Here is a 22,803-nt window from a genome sequence, read left to right on the forward strand (position 1 = left end):
CGAACTGTCAATGGGGAGCCTTGTGACTCCGATGCTGGAGGGGATGAGCAGATTGAGAAGGGGGAACAGGAGAAAGGCCGATCTGGTGGGAGGGACGGATGATTGGATCCCACTGTATCCTGTCAAAGGCCTGGTCTGTCATGTTCAGGGATCCCATTTTCCCAGGATACTGCTTGTTAATTCCCTAGCCTGAGGTCTGAGCTCAGCAAGGTGTTTATTCCTCAGCCTTCGTGCTGTGCTGAGTGAGAGCCTGTGTATTCATTACACTGAATGTAGTGTCCCAGTGAGTGACACAGTACACGGACACAACAGCACACTCACACACACCAGTATGGTTCCTGACTCACCCTAACAGTAATATAACATTCACAATTATCTCACTCAGCAACGTCTGTCTGAGAAATCTCCTCCACCCCAGGTTTAACGGGTTCCATTGGAGGGAGGAGAATGTCAGAACATGGGGAATAGAACATCACAGGAACAGCTCCTCAGCCTCATGATGTGCTGCCAAACTCATTGCTAATGGAATCCAGTTAAGCTAATCCCTTCTGACTGTTCGTGCTCCATATGCCTTTATTCTCTACACATTCATGTGTGTATGTACAGCCTCTCAAAAATCTCTTTGGCCTTTGCCTCTATCACAACTCCCGGCAGCCCATTTCAGGCTCCCACCACTCTCTGTGTAAAGAAAAACTTGCCCTGCACATCTCCTTTGAATTCACCCCTGTCACTGTAAATGCACAATCTCTGGCATTAGCCACTTTTTAAATGATTTTTAAAAATTTTATCGAGATACTGCGGGCAATAGGCCCTTCCGGGACTTTGAGACTCGCAGCCCAGCGATTCCCCCAATTGTAACCCAGCCTAATCACAGGGCAATTTATAATGACCAATTAACCATCCAATCGGTACATTATTGGACTGTGGGAGGAAACCAGAGAACGCAGAGGAATCCCACGTGGACATGGGGAGAATGCACAAACTCCTTACGGGCAGTGGGAATTCAACCTGGTTCACTGGTATTGTAAAGCGTTGTGCTAACCACTAAGCTATCATGCCACCCCTGGGAAAAAATCCTGTCTGTCTATCATCTGTGTCCTTAAAAATGTTATAAACTTGTATCAGGTCAATCCTCAACCTCCGGCACTCAGAGGAAACAACCCAAATATGTCCAAACTTTTCTTCCAGCACATGCCCTGTAATCCGGGCACCAAGATGGTAAATGTCTGTTCCCTCTCCAAAGCCTTCACATTCTTCCTTTAATGGGGTGGCTGGAAATGAATGCAATACTCCAGATGTGGCCTAATTAGAATTTTCAAAGATGTAGCATAACTTCTTGCCTTTTGAACTCAGTGCCTCGACTGATGAGGACAAGCATGTAAAATCCCTTCTTTTTTTTAATATAATTTTTATTAAATTTTCAAAATGAATACATGGAAAGATAATATCTACCCTACCTCCTCCCCTTAACCCTTCCCCCCTCCCCCCCGTATGTAGTCCTACCTAAAAAGAAAAGAAAGAGAAAAAAAGAACCGCCTGGGTATTGGGAGGTTTCCACATGCTCCATGGGATTTAAAATAAATTTAGTATACTTATTCGTTAGTTTCCCCAAGGGACCAAGATCTTTATCGGAGCAATTAAATATGCCATCCTACCTTTTGTAAATAAGGGCGCCAGATATTCAAAAATGTTTCATATTTATCTCTTAAATTATAAGTAATTTTTTCGAGTGGAATAGAACTAGCCATTTAATTGTTCCAACGATTCATACTTAAATACGAATCAAATTTCCAAGTCACAGCTATAGTCTTCTTAGCTACTGCCAATGCAATTTTTATAAATTTTTTCTGATACTTATTCAATTTAAGTTTTGGCTTTATCCCTTCAATATCACCTAGTAGAAATAATACAGGGTTATGTGGAAGTTGAGTTCCAGTAATTTGTTCCAATAAGACTCTTAAATTTATCCAAAAGGGTTGAATTTTAAAACAAGACCAAGTAGAATGTAAAAAAGTACCAATTCCTTGATTACACTGAAAGCATTTATCGGATAGATTTGAATTTAATCTATTTATTTTTTGTGGTGTAATATTATTGGTGTAAAAAGTTATATTGTACTAATCTAAGTCGAACATTTATTGTATTTGTCATACTGTCAAGGCACAGTCTTGACCAATTTGTTTCATCAATATTGATATTCAGATCTGTTTCCCATTTTTGTTTTGACTTATGGATTCCTTGTTTAATTGTCTGTTTTTGAATCAAATTATACATACAAGAAATAAATTTTTTAATTTTCCCTTTTTGAATTAAAATTTCAATTTCATTAGGCTTTGGCAAAAACATTGTTTGACCCAGCTTGCCTTTTAAATAAGCCCTTAATTGAAGGTAACAAAAGAAAGTGTTATTTGATATTTTATATTTATCCTTTAGTTGTTCAAATGACATCAATATACCTCGTTCATAACAGTCTCCTATAAATCTAATCCCTTTTTGGTACCAATTATATAAAAGTTGATTGTCCATTGTAAAAGGAATAAGCCTGTTTTGAAACAAAGGTCTCCTTGCTAATAAAGATTTCTGTATTTCATTATCAACATTTACCTTATTCCATAGATCAATCAAATGTATTAATATAGGAGATTCTTTCTTTTCCCATATCCATTTAGATTCCCATTTATATATAAAATCTTCAGGTCTATTTTCTCCTATCTTGTCTAATTCTATTTTAATCCATGCTGGTTTTCGATCATCGAAGAAAGATGCAATAAATCTAAGTTGATTTGCTTTATAATAATTCTTAAAGTTTGGAAGTTGTAACCCTCCTAACTCAAATTTACATGTCAATTTTTCCAATGATATTCTTGACATCTTACCTTTCCAAAGAAATTTTCTCACACATTTATTTAACTCTTGGAAAAAAAATTCTGTGGCAATTGTATTGGTAATGTTTGAAACAAATATTGTAATCTGGGAAATATATTCATTTTTACAACATCGACTCTGCCTGCTAATGTTATTGGTAGTATCATCCATTTGTGAAGATCTTCTTGAATTTTTTTCAATAGTGGTACATAATTAAATTTATATAAATTCTTTACATCATTATCAAGTCTTATACCTAAATATACCATTTACTGGTCATCTAAATTGTGTTGCTGATCAACATTGGCTATAGTCTCCTTTAGTAAGAGGTAAAATTTCACTTTTATCCCAATTTATTTTATAACCTGATACCTTCCCATATTCCTCCAATCTAAAAGATAATTTATGTAGCGAATGTTGTGGGTTTGTTAAGTAAATCAAAACACCATCAGCAAAAAGATTAATTTTATATTCTTCCTGATTAACTCTAAAACCCATAATATCTGGATCAATTCTGATTAGTTCTGCTAATGGCTCTATCACCAGTATAAATAAAGCAGGTGATAATGGACAACCTTGTCTAGTTGACCTTTTTAACTGGAATGGTGTTGAAATTTGAGAAGTTTGTCACTACTTTAGCATTAGGGTTAGTATTTAAAGTTTTAATCCAATTTATAAAAGATGTTCCTAACCCATATTTTTCTAATACTTTAAATAAAAAAATCCCATTCCAATCTATCAAATGCTTTTTCTGCATCCAAGGCTACTACTATACTCTTCTCCTCCCTTTTTTGTGCCAAATGAATTATACTGAGTAACCGAGTTACATTATCTGCCAATTGTCTATTTTTAATAAATCCTGTTTGATCCATATGTATTAATTTTGGTAAATATTTAGATAATCTATTCGATAGAATTTTTGCTATTATTTTATAATCCGTATTCAATAAAGAAATAGGCCTGTATGATGTTGGTTTCATTGGATCTCTGTCTTTTTTTGGCAATACTATTACAATCGCTGTTGAAAAAGATTCTGGGAGTTTATGTATTTTTTCTGCTTGACGTATTAGCTCGATAAAGGGAGAAAATAATAAATCTTTAAACTTTTTATAAAATTCAGGTGGAAAACCATCTTCTCCTGGAGATTTATTACTTTGGGGTGATCCTAAAGCTTCTTCAACCTCTTTTAATGTAAAAGGCGTATCTAATCCCTTCTGTTCTTCCGAATTCAATTTTGGAAGAGTTACTTGTGATAAAAACCTTTCTATCTCATTAACATCATTTTGTGATTCTGATTGATATAATTCAGAATAGAAACTTTTAAAGGTTTCATTTATTTCAAAAGGTTTATAAGTTATTTTATTTGCACTTGTTCTAATTGCATTTATTGTTTTGGAAGCTTGTTCCGTTTTCAACTGCCAAGCAAGAATTTTATGTGCTCTCTCACCTAACTCATAATACCTTTGCTTAGTTCTTATGATTGCTTTTTCCATTCTATATGTCTGAAGCGTATTATATTGTAACTTCTTATTGACAAGTTGCCTTCGTTTTTCTTCCAACATATATCTTTGAGATTCTTTTTCTAATTTTGTAATCTCTTTTTCTAATTGATCTAGTTCTGCCATATATTCTTTCTTGATTTTAGATGTATAGCTTATTATCTGGCCCCTCAAATATGCTTTCATTGCATCCCATAATATAAATTTATCATCCACTGAATGAAAATTTGTATCCAAAAAAAATTGGATCTGCTTTTTCATAAAATCACAAAAATCTTGACATTTTAATAATGTTGAGTTAAATCTCCATCTATAAGCCACTTCTTCCTTACCAGTCATTATTATTGTCATTAATAAAGGAGAATGATCTGACAATATTCTTGCTTTATATTCCATATTTTTCACTCTGTGTTGAATATGCATTGATAATAGGAAAAATTCTATCCTTGAGTAAGTTTTGTGTCTATGAGAATAGAACGAATAGTCTCTTTCTTTAGGATTGATTCTTCTCCATATATCAATCAAATTTAAATCTTTCATCAATGATAGAGTTGGATTTACTACTTTCGATTTTGTAACAGCCTTAGTTGATCTATCTAAGACTGGGTCTAAGCAAAAATTAAAATCTCCTCCTATTAATATTTTTTCATGTGCATCAGCCAAATTCAAAAAAGCTTCTTGTATGAATTTTGCATCATTTTCATTTGGTGCATAAATATTCATAAAAGTCCATGATTCAGAGAAAAGTTGACAATATATAATCACATATCTCCCTGCAGAATCGGTTATTACATTTTGTATTCTAATTGGTAACATTTTATTGATCAAAATTGCTACTCTCCTCGCTTTTGAATTAAATGAAGCTGCAACAACACTACCCACCCAATCTCTCTTTAATTTCTGATGTTCTGTTTCTGTTAAATGCATTTCCTGTAAAAAGGCTTAATCTATCTTCATTTTCTTAATATGTGTTAAGATTCTTTTCCTTTTCACTGGTCCATTAAGCCCATTAAGATTAAAGCTCAAAAAATTCAATAAATTAGTCATTATTTTTAACAAAGTTACTCCAATCTAAAACATTACTTAGCTTCTCAACTCTCATAGTTCCTTGGGGAATCTCTTTGAACTTCACCAAGTTGCTATGTGTTTCCCTCCCAATAATCCAGGCAAAAAGAAAAAAAAGATAGATGAGATATAAAAAAAGAAAAAAACAAAATACCCCCCCACTAATGTTGTGAATGAAAGGATACACAACACTACCCCCCTCCATTTTGCGGGTTGTGGCTAAAGCCACGCTTGCACACATGATTAACGTAGCAATTGGTCAGTGCTTCTTCCAGCTCCCCCGTAACAAAAAAATTATATATAGATTTAAAAAAATTAATGTTACTATTCCCAACTAGTATTCCTCAAATTTTAACCTTACTTCCCCTCCCTCATATAATTCGTAATATATTTATATATTCATCCACCTTCAAAAATCCAACAAGTCCATTCTTTGACCCAGTCTTCTTCTTCAATCCATCTCGCTCCCCTGGTTTTGTTCTTGTATCTGGTGAATATTCAGAGAATCTTGCACAAACTGCTCCGCTTTCTGGTAATCATCCGGTAAAAATCTTTTTTCTCCACCAGCCAAAAAATCTTCAAGGTTGCAGGATAACGCAATATAAATTGATAACCATGATCCCATAGGACTTTTTTCACTGGATTAAATTTCTTCCTTCTCTTCAAAAGTTCATAACTTATGTCAGGGTAGAAAAAAATTTTATTCCCTTGAACCATCAATGGCCCTTTTCTATTCTTGGCAGCTTGGGCAGCTGCCTGTGGAATCCTTTGCAAATGAAAGAGGAGGACCAATCAATTGAAATTGAGCGGGCACATAGAGCTCTAAGACCAAAACCACAAGATGACCAATATCCACTAGCAATTTTAATAAAATTCTGAAGATTTCAAGACAAGGAAAGGATTCTAAAATCCCTTCTTTACCCCCCAATCAACATGCAGCCACGTATCCCCACCCATGTCTGCATCTGATCCATGTCCAATTGCATCTATTGGCACTCCCCTGCACCATCCACAACACCGACAGTCTGTTGGAGGCCTTTGGCCGACCTAGAGCCTATTCCCCACTCACTAAAATCGGGGTTGGTCTGACCCTGATCTCAGCTCTACTTTCCTGCCTGTTTCCACCCATCTCCCCAAATCCTCCCCAGATCAAAACTCTGACTGAACCTTGAATACAGTGACTCAGCCTCCACAACTCTCTGGGGAAGAAAATTCCATCGATTCCTGAACCTTAGAGAGGAGAAATCCTTCCTCATATCTGTCTGAAATTATGGTCCCTTATTCTGAAACTGTGCCCTTGTTTTAGATCATACAGGAGGGGGAAACATCCTCCCAACACCCACCTCACCCCGATTCCTGCTCCAGTCACTGAACTCACCAGCTGACTGCCTCCTCTTGTCTCCTCAGAATGGATGGAGACCGTGAAAGGACTTTGGGGACAGTGGGTCTCCTTACCTGCTGGGATCACAGGCGGGCTGGACGTTTCTCAGGTGGTGTGGAGAAGAGACGGAACCACAATAGCAGAATATGCAAATGGAGTCATTTCTTACTTCGGTCCTGAGGAGTACAAGCGACGGATAACTCTTTATCCCGGGAACTTCAGTCTGAAAATCCGTGATCTACAGAGAGAGGATACTGGTGATTATGAGGTGACTGTTACACCAAGTAGAGGAGGACAGATTCAGGCGGAAATGCGACTGGAGGTAAATGGTGAGTGAAGCGTTGCAGAGGGCCCAGGTTTCTTTGATTCCTCTAACACTTCCAATTAATGGGTGAAGGCAGATCCTGTGTGTTCCCCTGTTTTCTAAACCCCACTGACTGTCCGTGTCCAGAGCTGGGCTCACGGTTCCAGTGTAGTGGGATTGAGTCAGTGTGAGTCTGGAGGACACACTCACCACATCCCCGGAGGCTGGACTAGAAACTATGAAGCATTGAACTTTCAATGGGGATCCTTGTGGCTCCAAGGCTGGAGGGGATGAACAGATGGTGTGGGGGATTGGGAGATGGGCGGATGGTGTGAGGGGGGCTGGTGGTTGGGCCAAACAGTCTATATCTGTGGGTCAGTTCAACAGATCCCTCTGTATCCCCAGGTCAAAGTCCTGGTCTTTCATGTTCAGGGATCCCATTTTCCGAGGGCACTGCTTGTGACTTCTCCAGACTGAGGTCTGAGCTCAGCAAGGTGTTTATTCCTCAGCCTTCATGCTGTACTGTGCTGCGTGAGACCCTGTGTATTCATTACACTGAATATAATGTCCCAGTGAATGACACAGTACACGGACACAACAGCACACACACACAGCAATATGGTTCCTGACTCGCTCAAACAGTAATATCACATTCACAGTAATCTCACTCAGCAACGTTTGTCTGAGAAATCTCCTCCACCCCAGGTTTAACGGGTCCCATTGGAGGGGGGAGAATGTCAGAACGTGGGGAATGGAACATCACAGGAACAGCTCCTCAGCCTCATGATGTGCTGCCAAACTCATTGCTAATGGAACCCAGTTAAGCTAATCCCTTCTGACTGTTCGTGTTCCATATGCCTTTATTCTCTAGACATTCATGTGTGTATGTGACAGCCTCTCAAAAGTCTCTCTGGCCTTTGCCTCTACCACCACTCCAGACAGCCCATTTCAGGCTCCCACTCCCACTCTCTGTGTGAAGAAAAACTTGCCCTGCACATCTCCTTTGAATTTACCCCTGTCACTGTAAGTGCACCATCTCCGGTATTAGACACTTTTTATTTGATTTTTAAAAATTTTTTTGAGATACACCAGGGAATAGTCCCTTCTGGGATTTGAACCACACTGCCCAGCAATCCCCTGATTGTAACCCAGCCTAATCACAGGACAATTTATAATGACTGATTAACCATCCAATCGGTACGTGTTTGGACTGTGGGGGAAAACCAGAGCACGCAGAGGAATCCCACGTGGACACGGGGAGAATGTACAAACTCCTTATGGGCAGCGGGAATTCAACCTGGTTCACTGGTACTGTAAAGCGTTGTGCTAACCACTACGCTATAGTACAACCCTTGGGCGGAAAAATCCTGGCTTTACAGTACCAGTTGGAAGTGATTAGCTTCTACTTTAAACGCAAACAACAGGAATTCTGCAGACGCTGGAAATTCAAGCAACACACATCAAAGTTGCTGGTGAACGCAGCAGGCCAGGCAGCATCTCTAGGAAGAGGTGCAGTCGACGTTTCAGGCCGAGATCCTTCGTCAGGACTAACTGAAGGAAGAGTGAGTAAGGGATTTGAAAGTTGGAGGGGGAGGGGGAGATCCAAAATCAACTTTCAAATCCCTTACTCACTCTTCCTTCAGTTAGTCCTGACGAAGGATCTCGGCCTGAAACGTCGACTGCACCTCTTCCTAGAGATGCTGCCTGGCCTGCTGCGTTCACCAGCAACTTTTATGTGTGTAGCTTCTACTTTATCTGTGTTCTTAAAAATGTTATAAACTTCTATCAGGTCTATCCTCAACCTCAGACACTCAGAGGAAACAACCCAAATCTGTCCAATTGTTTTTCTTCCAGCACCTGCCCTATAATCTAAGCAGTATCATGGTAAATGTCTGTACCCTCTCCAAAGCCTCCCCATCCTACCTTTAATTGGGTGGCTGGAAGTGAATGCAATACCTTAGATGTGGCCAAACCAGAATTTAAAAGATGTAGCATAAGTTCCTGACTGTTGAACTCAGTGCCTCGACTGATGAGGACAAGCATGTAAAGTCCCTTCTTTACCCCCCTGATCAACATGCAGCCACGTTTCCCCACCCATGTCTGCATCTGATCCATGTCCAGTTGCACATATTGGCGCTCCCCTGCACCATCCACAACACCACCAATCTTTATCTCATCTACAAATGTGCTAACCGTCCCATCTATATTTCTGTCCTTCGGCTCCTGAATCCTAAAATCCATTCACTGAGATCAGGGCTGGTTTGACCTTGAACTCGGCTCCACTTTCCAGCTTGTTCCCACGCCTTAAGCGACTACTCCAGATCAGATCTCTCTCAGCCTTGAATACAGTGACTCCACTGCTCTCTGGGGGAAAAAAATGGGGAGATTCCTGACCCTTGGAGAGGAGACATCATTCCTCATCTCTGTCTGAAATGGTGCTTTATTCTGAAACTGTGCCTTGTTCTACACCCCACACAAAGATGAACACCTCCCCAGAACCCACCTCACTCTTGATTCCTCCAGTCACTGAGCTTACCTGCTGACTGCCTCCTCTTGTCTCCACAGACTGGGTGGAGACTGCGAAAGGAGTTTAGGGACATATGGTCTCTTTGCCTGGTGGGATCTCAGCCAGACTGGATGTTCCTAAGGTGGTTCTGGTCCCAATAGCTTCGTCTGCACCCCTTATGAAAACGTGCTTGGTGCTCTTATTGTTGCGGAGACCAGAACTGTGCATGGTGCTCCCAGTGAGGTCCAATCCAGGGATATGGAGACCAGAATTTGGGGGTGTGAGAGGTGATTAAAAAGGGGACTGACGGTAATGGGTGTGTGTGAGAGGTGATTGGAAAGGGGACTGATGGTAATGGGTGTGTGTGAGAGGTTTGGAAAGGGAACTGATGGTAATGAGCGTGTGTGAGAGGTTTGGGAAGGGAACTGACGGTAATGGGCGTGTGTGAGAGGCAGCAGGCATCACCTTCCTGTCTCCAACCAGCTAACAGGAATCACCTGACACTGGTTCCCAATTCTTCACTTGCAGCCTATTTTAAACCAAGCTCTCATCCACAGCCCTTGTTCATTCATCATGCCCACCAGCCTCAACCAGTTGCTCCTGGCCTTCAGTTACCTTGTTGCCTTGTCGTCTAAGACATTTTAGAACATCAAACGGTACAGCGCAGGGACAGGCCCTTTGTCCCATAATGTTATGCCTAACTAACTAAATTAGTAATCAAATGCCCAACTAAACTAATCCCTTCTGCTTACACATTGCCCATACGCTTCCAGTTCCAGCATGTTTGTGTGCCTATCTAAACGCCTCCACCACCACCATCACGGGCAGCACGTTCCAGGCACCCACCACCCACCCTCTGTGTAAAAATACTTGCTTCACATCTCCTTCCAACTTAACCCCTGTCATCTTAAATGCATGTACTCTGCTATTAAACATTCCAACCCTGTCTGTCTACTCTATCTATGCCTCGCATAATCTGATAAACCTCTATCAGATCTTCCCTTAGCTTCTGCCACTCCAGAGGAAATAACCTAAGTTTGTCCAACATTTTTGACCCTGGAGAAAAATACAGGCTAACTACTTTATCTGTGTCCTTCAAAATTTATAAACTTATGTCAGGTCTATCTTTAACCTCTGACACTCAGAGGAAACATTCCAAGTTTGTCCAGAAATTCCTTATAGCACGTGCTTTTTAATCTAGGCACTCACCGCCAAGGTATGATCCCAGCACGTTAGGAGACTGTCTGTCCCGAAGCTCCTTTCACAGTCCCCATCCAGTCTGAGGAGACAAGAGGAGGCAGTCAGCAGGTGAGCTTAGAGACTGGAGCAGGAATCAGAGTGAGGTGGGTTCTGAATGAGGGCACAGTTTCAAAATAAGGGACCACCATTTCAGACAGAGATGATCCCCTCGCCAAAGGTCTGGAATCAATGCAATTTTCTCCCAAAAAGAAATGTCTGCTCCCTATCCAAAGCCTTCACATTCTTCATATAATGAAATGACTGGAACAGAAAGCAATACTTCAGATCTCCAAACTAGGGATTTTAAGGATACAGTATAACTTCCTAATTTATGAACTCATTGCCTCAACTAAGCCAGTACCTTATTTTACCACCCTATCAATATGCAGCCACATTTCCCTGCTATTGTCTGCATCTGAGCCATATCCAATTGCACCTATTGGCACTTCTCTCTACAATGCACAACACCACCAATCTTTATCTCATCTATAAACATGCTAACCTTCCCGTCTACATTTCTATCCAAAGAACAGTTAGAGGCCTTAAAGGCTCACAACCCTGCTTCCTGCTCACTGAGATCAGGGTTGGGCTGATCTTGATCTTAGCTCTGCTTTCCTGCCTGTTCCCACGCCTTCCCCAACTCCTTTCCACATCAAAACTCTGTCTCAGTCCTGAACACAGGGACTCAGCCTCCACAGCTCTTTTTGGGAGAAAATTGCATTGATTCCAGACCTTTGGCAAGGGGATCATCTCTGTCTGAAATGGTAGTCCCTTATTTTGAAACTGTGCCCTCATTCAGAACCCACCTCACTCTGATTCCTGCTCCAGTCTCTAAGCTCACCTGCTGACTGCCTCCTCTTGTCTCCTCAGACTGGATGGGGACTGTGAAAGGAGCTTCGGGACAGACAGTCTCCTTACGTGCTGGGATCACACCTTGGCGGGATGTTTATCAGGTGGTGTGGAGATCAAACGGAACCAGAATAGCAGAATACACAAATGGCACCATTTCCTACTTCGGTACTGAGGAGTACAAGCAACGGATAACTCTTCATCCCAGGGACTTCAGTCTGGAAATCCGTGATCTACAGAGAGAGGATGCTGGTGATTATGAGGTGGAAATTGCTGTGGGTTCTGGAGCTGAACTTAAGGCGAGAGTGCGACTGGAAGTGAACGGTGAGTGAGACACAGCGAGGGGCCTGGGTTTTACCAGTTCCTGAAACACCCTAATTAATGGGTGACGGGAGATCCTGGCCATTCCACTCTTTACTGAACCCCACTGCCTGATTGTCCATGTCCAAGACATTCATTCTTGGGGGTAGAGGTGGAGAGTTTGGGAGGGTTGGTTGGAGTAGCCTGTCTGAGTATCTGCAGTGACATTGACAGGTACACAGCGGCCACTGTGTACCCCAGTGGTGGAGCTGAAATTCCCCCAGACGATAAGATAATTGCCATTGTCGATGGAACTCTAAAGAATGGACACCTCTCAAGTGAATCATGTTTGCATCACCCTGATCCACAGATCCTGGGACAGAGATCCACCTAGTTCTGTAGCACAGGTCTTCAGTACCACACCTGGGTGTAGTCTGGTCCCATAGTTGTTGCTGTATCCAGTAAGCTGATGTCACAGGGAATGAACTGAATTGTCTGGAGACTGGTTTTTGTGATGGGGGATCTCAGGAGGAAGCTGAGGGAGATCGTCCACTCAGCACTTCTGTCTGAACATGGATGTGAATGATCAGCCTTATCTCTGGCACTCACACGCTGGGTCGCACCGTCAGTGAGGGAGGGGATGTTTATAGAGACTCCACCTCCCATCAGCTGTTGTCCATGACCAGATGTAAGGGGACTGTGGAGCTTTGATCTGATCTGTGGGGTGTGGGATCCCTCAGCTCAGTTTCCTCCGGCTTTGCTGTTGAACTTACACTTTATCCTGTGTTACAGCTTCACCAGGTCGGCACCTCACCATTTTTAGAATTCCTTGGGCGGCTCCCAGTAGGTCCCTCTGCATCCTTCATCAAAACGTATTTGGTGCTGTCAGTGTTACATGGGCCAGAACTGTGTAGTTTTCCCAGTGAGGTCCAATCCAGAGATATGGAGACCAGATCAGTGCACAGTGCTCCCAGCGTGGTCTCACAGGGATATGAAGACAAGATCTGTGTACAGAGCTCCCAGTCTGTAATAAACCAGGGATATAGAGAGTAGAACTCGGGCTTAAAAGAAATACTCGGAACGGGGACTGACGTTAATGGACATGTGTGAGAGGTTATTGCAAAGAGACTGACAGTAATAGGAGTGTGTGAGAGGGAACTGATGGTAATTGGTGTGTCTGAGAGGTGATTGGAAGGGGGACTGACGATAATGGGTTTGTGTGGGAGGTTTAGAAAGGGGACTGACAGTAATGGGTGTGTTTGAGAGGTGATTGGAAAGGCGACTGACTCTATGAGTTAACATAGAAAACCTACAGCTCAATACACGCCCTTCAGCCCCCAATGCTGTGCTGAATATGTACTTAATTTAGAAGCATAGCCCTCTATTTTTCTAAGCTCCATGTACCTATCCAGGAGTCTCTGAAAAGACCCTATCATTATCCGCCTCCACCACCATTGCCGGCAGCCCATTCCACATACTCACCACTCTCTGTATTAAAAAAAACTTACCCCTGACTTCTCTGTACCTACTTCCAAGCACCTTAAAAATGTGTCCTCTTGTGTTAGTCATTTCAGCCCTGGGAAAAAGCTTCTTGACTATCCACACGATCAATGCCTCTCATCATCTTGTACACCTCTATCAGGTCACCTCTCATCTTCCGTCACTCCAAGGAGAAAAGGCCGAGTTCACTCAACCTATTCTCATAAGGCAATCTCCCCAATCCAGGCAGCATCCTTGTAAATCTCCTCTGCACCCTTTCTATAGTTTCTACATCCTGTAGGGAGGTGACCAGAACTGAGCACAGCACTTCAAGTGGGATCTGACCATGGTCCTATAAAGCTGTAACATTACCTCTTGGCTCTTAAGCTCAATCGTATGGTTGATGAAGGCCAATACACCATATGCTTTCTTAACCACAGAGTCAACCTGCGCAGCTGCTTTGAGTGTCCTATGTACTCGGACCCCAAGATTCCTCTGATCCTCCACACTGCCAAGAGTCTTACCACTAATACTGTATTCTGTCATCATATTTGACCTAGCAAAATGAGCCACCTCACACTTTTCTGGTTTGAACTCCATCTGCCACTTCTCAGCCCAGTTTTGCATCCTATTGATGTCCCGCTGTAACCTCTGACAGCCATCCACACTATCCACAACACCCCCAACCTTTGTGACATCAGCAAATTTACTAACCCATCCCTCCACTCCACATCCAAGTCATTTATAAAAATCACAAAGAGAAGGGGTCCCAGAACAGATCCCTGAAGCACACCACTGGTCACAGACCTCCATGCAGAGTATGACCCATCTACAACCACTCTTTGCCTTCTGTGGGCAAGCCAATTCTGGATCCACAAAGCAAGGTCCCCTTGGATCCCATGCCTCCTTACTTTCTCAGTAAGCCTGGCATAGGGTACCTTATCAAATGCCTTGCTGAAATCTATATACACTACACCTACTGCTCTACCTTCATCAATGTGTTTGGTCACATCCGCAAAATTCAGAGTTCATGATTTGTTTAGAAATTTGAAGGTGGGGGGAAAGCTGTTCCTAAGACATTGAGTATGTGTCTTCAGGCTCTGGTACCACCTCTTTGTTGGTAGTAATGAGATGAGGGCATGTGCTGGGTGGCTGGGATCCTGAATGAAGGACGCTGCCTTTTTGAGGCAGGTTCTTTTGATGTCGTTATTGCTTGGGAGGCTCGTGCACATGATGGAACTGGCCGAGTTTCCAATGCGCAGCAGATTCTTCCGCATGTTTTTACACTTCATCTCAGACAATGATACAACTGATCATGCCCTCCACAGTTCATCTGTAGAAACCTGCTTGAGTTTTTGGTGACATACCAAATTTTGTCAAACTCCCAATGAAATTGAGCCACTTAAATGCCCTCTTTGAAATTTACAGTTGGGCCCAGGATAGATCTTCAAAGATGTTGATGCTCAGGAAATTGAAACTCCTCACTCCTTTATATTGTTGATCCCTCAATGACGACTGGGGTGTCTTCCCTTGAATTTCCCTTCTTGAAATCCACAATCAATTCTGTGGTCTTACTGACGTTGACTGCAAAGTTGTTGTTACAACACCATTCAACCAGCTGATCTATCTCACTCCACTCCTGTACACCACCTCATCACTGTCTGAGATTTGTATCATTGGTGAAATTTTAGATTGCAGTTGAGTTGTTACCAACCATACAATCATGGGTTAGGTTTACAGTTAGGGTTAGAGAAAGTAGAACAATGCGCTAAGCACACAATTTTGAGGTGCACCAGTGTTGCTTGTGAACAAAGAGGAGATGATCATTTTTTTCCGCACTCACTGTGATCTCCTGATGAAGAACTCCAGGATCTGGTTGCAGAGGCCCAGGGTTTGGAGTTTGTTGGTTAGTTCTGAGGGGATGATGGGGCTGTAATCAATAGACAACCTGACATGGGTATCGCTGATGTCCAGGTGGTCCAATCCTGACTGGAGAGCCAGTGACATAGCATCTGCTATACATCTGTGGGCAAATTGCAGCAGGACCAGGTCTTTGCTGAGGCAGGAGTCAATTCTAGTCGTCATTAACCGTTCCAAGCTATTCACCAGAGTAGATGTGAGTGAAAGTGAGTGATGGTCGTTGAGGCGGCTCATTCTTTTATTTTTGGGCACCAGTATGAATGAGGCCTTTTTGAAGCGGTTGGGAACCTCTGGTTACAGCAGTGAGAGATTGAAGATGTCCTTGACACTCCCACCTGTTGGTTGACACAGATTTTGGGTGCCCTACCAGGTACAGCAAAGATGTTCTGACATCAGCTTCAGAGACAGATATCAATGGATTGCCGGGGGCTGGAAAATTTGGCAAGACCGTGTGAGCCAATTATGGAACGCCACTGGTTTTGTTAGCGGGTCAGAGTCAGCACAAACCATATTCCGTACCTCAGCTGAGGTCCAGGGCTTTAGAATTGGGGTTTCTCCCACCATTGTTCGGGGAAATGGACCGATATCTCCCCAGTAGAGCTATCTGTTGCCTCAGCTCTTATTCCCTTTGATTTTGTTGTCTGTTGCCTTCGAAAAGGTGTTAATTCGGGGAACCATTCTGTTCCGGACCCTCGGTGTGCAAACAATAGGCAACGCAGAATAGGTGGGTGGTTGCGGCTACTTCAATGACCTGAGAGGTCCTGAGGTGGATCACACGGAGGAGGGGGAGAAGCAGAAGCAGCCGGTAACTGTGGGTGCAGACTGTTGGCGGGTCCTGGAGCCGCGGCCGTCGGTGTCCTGGGTTTTTTGTTAGAAGTAGTTTCTTTCTTACGTTTTGTCTTAGGTTGTTGGTGCTGTTTGGCCACTTGTTCCCATTTATTAAAACACCACATCACATAATCGAGGTACCATGTAGGATCTCCGCTAGCTGAATCAGTCGTCTCCTTCCAATATTTTATCTTTTTCTGGTCAAAAGAACCTCCATAAGGCCAATCCCCTTTATTCCAACCGTACAAATCACTAGAAAATGTAACCGAGTCCCTGCTGTCCACTGTTTCCAAAAAAACCTTATCTGCGGGTGATCCCAGGGGGAACCAGCAGTCACCCAGCAATTTCTTTGTCTTCTTGTACTTTTCGATTTTCTTCATTGTGGTGTCATTTACTGGTATTTTCATTTTAGGACCACTCAGGCATCACTTCTGAGGCACTGTTCTCGACGGTTTACCTTTAGAAAGGGCAGCTAACCTACCAGGACGGTTACCCATCTTTTCAAGTCTTAAACCTTACTTAACGGGTGTTAATATATTCCCACGCCCCAGCTATTGGCTTGTATAATCAGCTGATTATGACGATGAACATCTGGGTCCAAAAAAGATCAGTTTTATTCTAATGCAATTTAAAATTTCATTATTCCCTGTCCCTTCTCCCAGTTTCTGTCCTGTTCTTACTGGAACTCAGGAACACTGGTCACCACCGGTAAGGGACAACGTTGTCTAACACAGTCCTGGTCCCCAGTCTTGAATCCCTTATTTCAGGGCAATCTCATGTGCAGCCTTGTCTGACACCATCCCAGGTCCCTGGTCTTGAAGCCCGTCTTCCAGGGCAAACTCGTGGGCAGCCTATTTCCCTTCCAAGGTGCCAATTTCTCCATCATAGGTTCACCATATCCCTTTTAAAGGGATCCCATCTCGTCACCGATATTGTCTGGGCATATCAAGTAACATTCGGACTGAAATATTGATATTGTCGGGGAATTCAAAAGAACAGTTGGACCCAGATATTCAACTGTTTCTTATTTCCGTGGCCATGTGAGAATCGTCTCTCAAACAGTAAGACTGCAGGTGTCCTCCGCTTTTCGAATGTTCACTTTACGAAACCTCACTGTGACGAAAAACCTACATTAATACCCTGTTTTCGCTTTCAGAAGGTGTTTTCACTGTTATGAGGAAAGGCAGGCGTGAAAAAATCGGTGCGTGATAAAAGGCAGCGCGCGCGCCGAGCAGCCGCTGTCCCTCGGATTCGGAACGGCATTGCTTTAACACGTTGCATTGAGCAGCCGTTAGCAAGATGATTTCAAAGGTGTCGGAAAAGCCTGAAAGAGTAAGGGTGTTACACAGCGTAAAACTAGACATAATTAAGCATTTCGATCGTGGTGGATGAAGCAAGGACAAAGCTTCTGGAAGTTGACGAAGATGATGTTGAAGAGGTTTTGGCATCCCATGACCAAGAACTGATAGATGAAGAGCTGATGCAATTGGAAGAGGAAAGGATAACAATCGAAACCGAATGCAACCGAAGGCAGAAAGTGAAGCAACTGCGTGAGATTTTCGCTGCAATGATAAAGTATGACTTTAATTTTGAAAGGGTACGCAGGTTTAGGGGATATTTGCAGGATGGTTTGAGTGCTTACAAACAACTGTATGATAGAAAAATGCGCGAGGCTGAGCAGTCAAGCAAGCCTTCCACATCAGCCACAGCAGACGACGAACCTCAACCTTCGACATTGAGGTGGGCAGCCATAGGAGAAGGTGAGCTGCCTGCCTTGATCGACAATGAGATGTCCCACCACCCCAACACCTGGGCCCCGGACAGATACTGTACCGATTTGCGAAGAACGCAGCGGTAGCCAGGAGGCATACAGCACATCTTTAAGAAAAAAGCCGAAATAAACATGCTAATTAATTAGGTGCCGCCTAGCACGTAATTGTCGCCTCTGATCTGCGCCGACACTTACGTGCCGGGCAGCACCTAATTAATTAGCATGTTTATTTCGGCTTTTTTCTTAAAGATGTGCTGTGTGCCTCCAGCCTACTGCTGCATTCTTCGCGGCAATGTATCGGGTTGGCGGCCCAGAGGGTGGGAGCCACTGTAACACCCAGCCTGCGACAACTCAGTCTAACACACCATCATCAGTGTGCTCAGCGCTGTTTTCCCAATTCCGGTAAGTGATACTACACTGTACATACATTATTTCTACTTTATATAGGCTGCGTATTTTTACGTGTTATTTGGTAGATTTGGCAGCTTCATAGTTTAAAGGTTACTGGAGAGCGCATTTATGCCAACAGCGCTTGCGTGAGATTTTCGCTATGGAGATCTGTGCAGGCAATCGTTGTAGAGAAGTATTTCTACTTTATATAGGCTGTGTATTTATCATATCATTCCTGCTTTTACTATATGTTACTGATATTTTAGGTTTTATGTGTTATTTGGCATGATTTGGTAGGTTATTTTTGGGTCTGCGAACACTCACAAAATTTTCCCATATGAATAAATGGTAATTGCTTCTTCACTTCACGACATTTCGGCTTATGAACCGTTTCATAGGAACGCTCTACCTTCGGATGGCGGGGGAAACGTGTATATAATTCATAATTCTTCCTTTTCAGACAGCTACAGACTTCAAGTCAAGGTTTCCTGATAATGTAAGTAGATGTAATCCAAGCATTTGTGAGACTGAATGGAAGTACCTTTTCACAACAAGCCCTGCAGCTGGAGGAGGGTGGTTAGCAATTAGCTCAGCATCTTGCTGTTATGCTTTAATAATACTTGTGGTTTTCCACACTCCCTTTTATCTTTTCAACATTTTCTGTTCCCTTCTACCAGAACATTCAGTGGTCATACATTTTCATTAACCCTCAAAATTTCCTCTCACCCATTTTCCAGTGTTGCCTTCAGCTGTCCTTTTTGACTTCTCCTCCCATACTCCCAGCTCAACAAGACAGCTCCTCTCTGTGTCCGATCTCAGGAGTGTGTGGGACAGTGCAGAATGAACAAGGATCTGTGTTTTACTCGTAACTTCTTCCGGTTAAGATGGTGCTGCTGAACCTCTGCGATCTCTGGTTGGCAGCTAACGAAACAATGACAGCGACTAAATACTTTGTTAACCACACTTTTAGCAAACAATCATCGCAGTAGTCTGTAACTTCCCTTTGGGATTGGAGGCATTTCGATGTGGCGGAACCGAGGCAAGGCGAGGCGGCGGACCCGTTGCCGAGAGCGTGGGAAATCAAGAAAATTCAGGCACGGGCCGAATTGAAACTGCGTGGTCCAGGCGCCAGACATGACTGAGCACGATCTGCGGACGGAGATTTACAGACCGAATCAATGCCGTGGGGTCAGGCACCAGACACAACTAAGCATGATTTTTGGATGGAGATTTACAGGAGAATTGAAGTGGTGAGTCCAGCGTATCCAAGAGACGAGCCGGTTGTTCAGATGGAGATTTAACCACTGGGCCAGATAGAAAAGGTCAGGTTGTTGAGGCCCGAGGCAAGGCTTGGGCTGCCTCAGATCGCTGCTCAAAGCGGCAGAACCCGATGTTGGGATGGAGAGTTACGCTCCGAGCCAGATTGGAAACGTCAGGGTGTCAGAAAGGTCTGGGTGACGGGGACCGAGGTGAGGTTCGGGCTGATTAAGATCGCTGCTCCACAATGTTTACATGGCTCTACACTAAAGTATGGGACTCTCTTGCAGACCTCAGTTCAAAAACACGACTGGCTTGCAGTTACTGTTTACATGATGGATTGTTTCTATTGCACATTGAGTATTCAACGGTCTTTTTTCATATTGGTGTGTTTGTTTTTGTGTTTCTTTGTCTCGTGGCTGGCTGCCTGTCAGGAGATGAATCTGGAGGTTCTATAATGTATGCACATTTTGATAAACTGTACTTTGTACTTTGAACTTTAATTGGGGATAGAGTCAGGGATACAGGGTGATGGGGAGAGGGGTTTCTGTGGGAAGGTGTGAGGGAGTTGGATTAACATCAATTGAGATACAGTCAGCGATACAGGGCACTGTGGGAGTGTGGTTACCAAGTGACAGTGTGAAGGAACTTGTTTAACATCAGTGGAGATACAGCTGGTGACATTGTTGGCTGTGATTTAAGGGGAGTGATGTGAGGATGATTGGAACTGGAAGTGTGGGAATGGGATTAATTCTGTAATCCTTTCTCTCCATCCCCCTCCCCCTTCATGATGGGGAGTTTTATCTGGCCTGTGGTGAGAGGGAGTGGATCCATCAATTCCTTGTTACTGGGAGTATGAGGATAGGATTAATTACAGAATCTTTTCTCCTCCCCAGATCCTGCTGACAGATCGTCACACGCTGCTTGGATCATTCCCCTCGTTGTGATACTCATTCTGTTACTTGTGTGTTGCTGTATATATAGAAAGAGGGAGTATCTTCGCTCACACTGGGACAAATGTATGGGAAAGAAATCCGGAACATCTGACGGTAGGTGTCTCCCCCCCCCCCGCCCACACACGACCAGTGCCAGATTACAGATCGTCACACACTGGTTGTATAATTCCCATTGTGATACTCAGTTTGATCATTGCGTGTGCCGTACTGTATATAATCCGGGGTCATCTTTGCTCTGTAAACTCTGGCATCATTGTCACTCATGCAAGTCCACCCCGATGGGAAAGGCATCAAGAAGGATACATGTGATGATGGGGCGGAGGAGAGGGAGGGGCTTTGGGAATGGGGGGAGAAGGAGGAGGAGGGGAGGGTCTGGGGAGTAGGGAGGAGGAGGGGATGGTCTGGGGAGTAGGGAGGAGGAGGGGTGTCTGGGGAGTGGGGAGGGGCTTTGGGAATGGGAGGAGGAGGAGGAGAGGGTCTGGGGGAGTAGGGAGGAGGAGGGGAGGGTCTGGGGAGTAGGGAGGAGGAGGGGAGTGTCTGGGGCAGTAGGGAGGAGGAGGGGAGGGTCTGGGTGAGTAGGGAGGAGGAGAGGCCGTTCTGGGTGAGTAGGGAGGAGCAGGGGAGAATCTGGGGAGGAGGAGGGGTGGGTCTGGGGAGAGGGGAGGAGGAGGGGAGGGTCTAGGAGCAGAGATGAGGAGGGGAGTTTCTGGGGGAGCAGGGAGGAGGAGGGGAGGGTCTGGGAGAGTAGTGAGGAGGAGGGGAGGGTCTGGGGGAGTAGGGAAGAGGAGGGGAGGGTCTGGGGAAGAGGAGGGGATGGTCTGGGGAGTAGGGAGGAGGAGGGGAAGGTCTGGGGAGTAGGGAGGAGGAGGGGAAGGTCTGGGGAGTAGGGAGGAGCAGGGGAGAGTCTGGGGAGGAGGAGGGGAGGGTCTGGGGAGAAGAGAAGTGGAGGGGAGGGTCTGGGGAGTAGGGAGGAGGAGGGGAGTTTCTGGGGGAGTAGGGAGGAGGAGGGGAGGGTCTGGGAGAGTAGTGAGGAGGAGGAAAGGGTCTGGGGGAATAGAGAGGAGGAAGAGGGTCTGGGAGAGTATGGAGAAGGAGGGGAGGGTCTGGGGGAGTAGGGGAGGGTCTGAGGAGGAGGAGGGGAGGGTCTAGGGAGTAGGGAGGAGGAGGGAAGGGTCTGAGGAGTAGGGAGGAGAAGGAGAGTGGGGGAGTAGGGAGGAGGTGGGGAGTGTCTGGGAGAGTAGGGAGGAGGTGGGGAGTGTCTGGGGGAGTAGGGAGGAGGTGGGGAGTGTCTGGGGGAGTAGGGAGGAGGAAGGGAGTGTGTAGGAGTAGGGAGGAGGAAGGGAGTGTCTGAGGGAGGAGGGGAGTGGGGAGTAGGGAGGAGGAGGGAAGTGTCTGGGGGAGTAGGGAGGTGGAGGGGACGGTCTGTGTGAATAGGAAGGAGGAGGGGAGGGTCTGGGAGAGCAGGGAGGAGGAGGGGAGGGTCTGGGGGAGTAGGGAGGAGGAGGGGAGGTTCTGTGAGAGAAAGGTGGAGGAGGGGAGGTTCTGGGAGTAGGGAGGATGAGGGGAGTGTGGGGGAGGAGGAGGGGAGTGTCTGGGGAGTAGGGAGGAGGAGAGGATGGTCTGGGGGAGTAGGGAGGAGGTGGGGAATGTCTGGGGAGTAGGGAGGAGGAGGGGAGTGTGGGGGAGGAGGAGGGGAGTGTCTGGGGAGTAGGGAGGAGGAGGGGATGGTCTGGGGGAGTAGGGAGGAGGAGGGGAGGGTCTGGAGGAGGGTCTGGGGAGGAGGAGTGGAGTTTCTGGGGGAGCAGGGAGGAGGAGGGGACGGTCTGGGAGTGTAGGGAGGAGGAGGGGAGGGTCTGGGGGAGCAGGAAGGAGGAGGGGAGTTTCTGGGGGAGCAGGAAGGAGGGGGGAGGGTCTTGGGGAATAGAGAGGAGGAGGGGAGGGTCTGGGAGAGTATGGAGAAGGAGGAGAGTGTGTAGGGAGGAGGAGGGGAGGGTCTGGGGGAGTAGGGAGGAGGAGGGGAGGGTCTGGGTGAGTAGGGAGGAGGAGGGGAGGGTCTGGGTGAGTAGGGAGGAGGAGGGGAGGGTCTGGGTGAGTAGGGAGGAGGAGGGGACGTTCTGGGTGAGTAGGGAGGAAGAGGGGACGTTCTGGGTGAGTAGGGAGGAGGAGGGGAAGGTCTGGGGAGTAGGGAGGAGCA

At 44.9% G+C, this 22,803-nt stretch overlaps 1 protein-coding gene across 5 annotated transcripts in view; it reads left to right on the plus strand.

Annotated features, from left to right (window-relative positions):
• LOC140210145 (T-lymphocyte surface antigen Ly-9-like) overlaps positions 1-22,803 on the plus strand; it is a 51,810-nt gene that overhangs the window by 23,194 nt on the left and 5,813 nt on the right. For 3 of the 5 annotated variants that reach the window (XM_072279021.1, XM_072279026.1, XM_072279022.1), the window contains 3 exons: positions 6,837-7,139; positions 11,730-12,032; positions 20,550-20,702. In XM_072279021.1, coding sequence (XP_072135122.1) covers positions 6,837-7,139; positions 11,730-12,032; positions 20,550-20,702 — 759 coding nt within the window. Of the gene's footprint in view, positions 1-6,836; positions 7,140-11,729; positions 12,033-17,391; positions 18,092-20,549; positions 20,703-22,803 lie in introns of those variants that run through there. The other 2 variants (XM_072279023.1, XM_072279025.1) reach the window with 2 other exon arrangements.

Source organism: Mobula birostris, chromosome 14 (assembly GCF_030028105.1).
Source record: "Mobula birostris isolate sMobBir1 chromosome 14, sMobBir1.hap1, whole genome shotgun sequence".
NCBI classification, from domain to species: Eukaryota; Metazoa; Chordata; class Chondrichthyes; order Myliobatiformes; family Myliobatidae; genus Mobula; species Mobula birostris.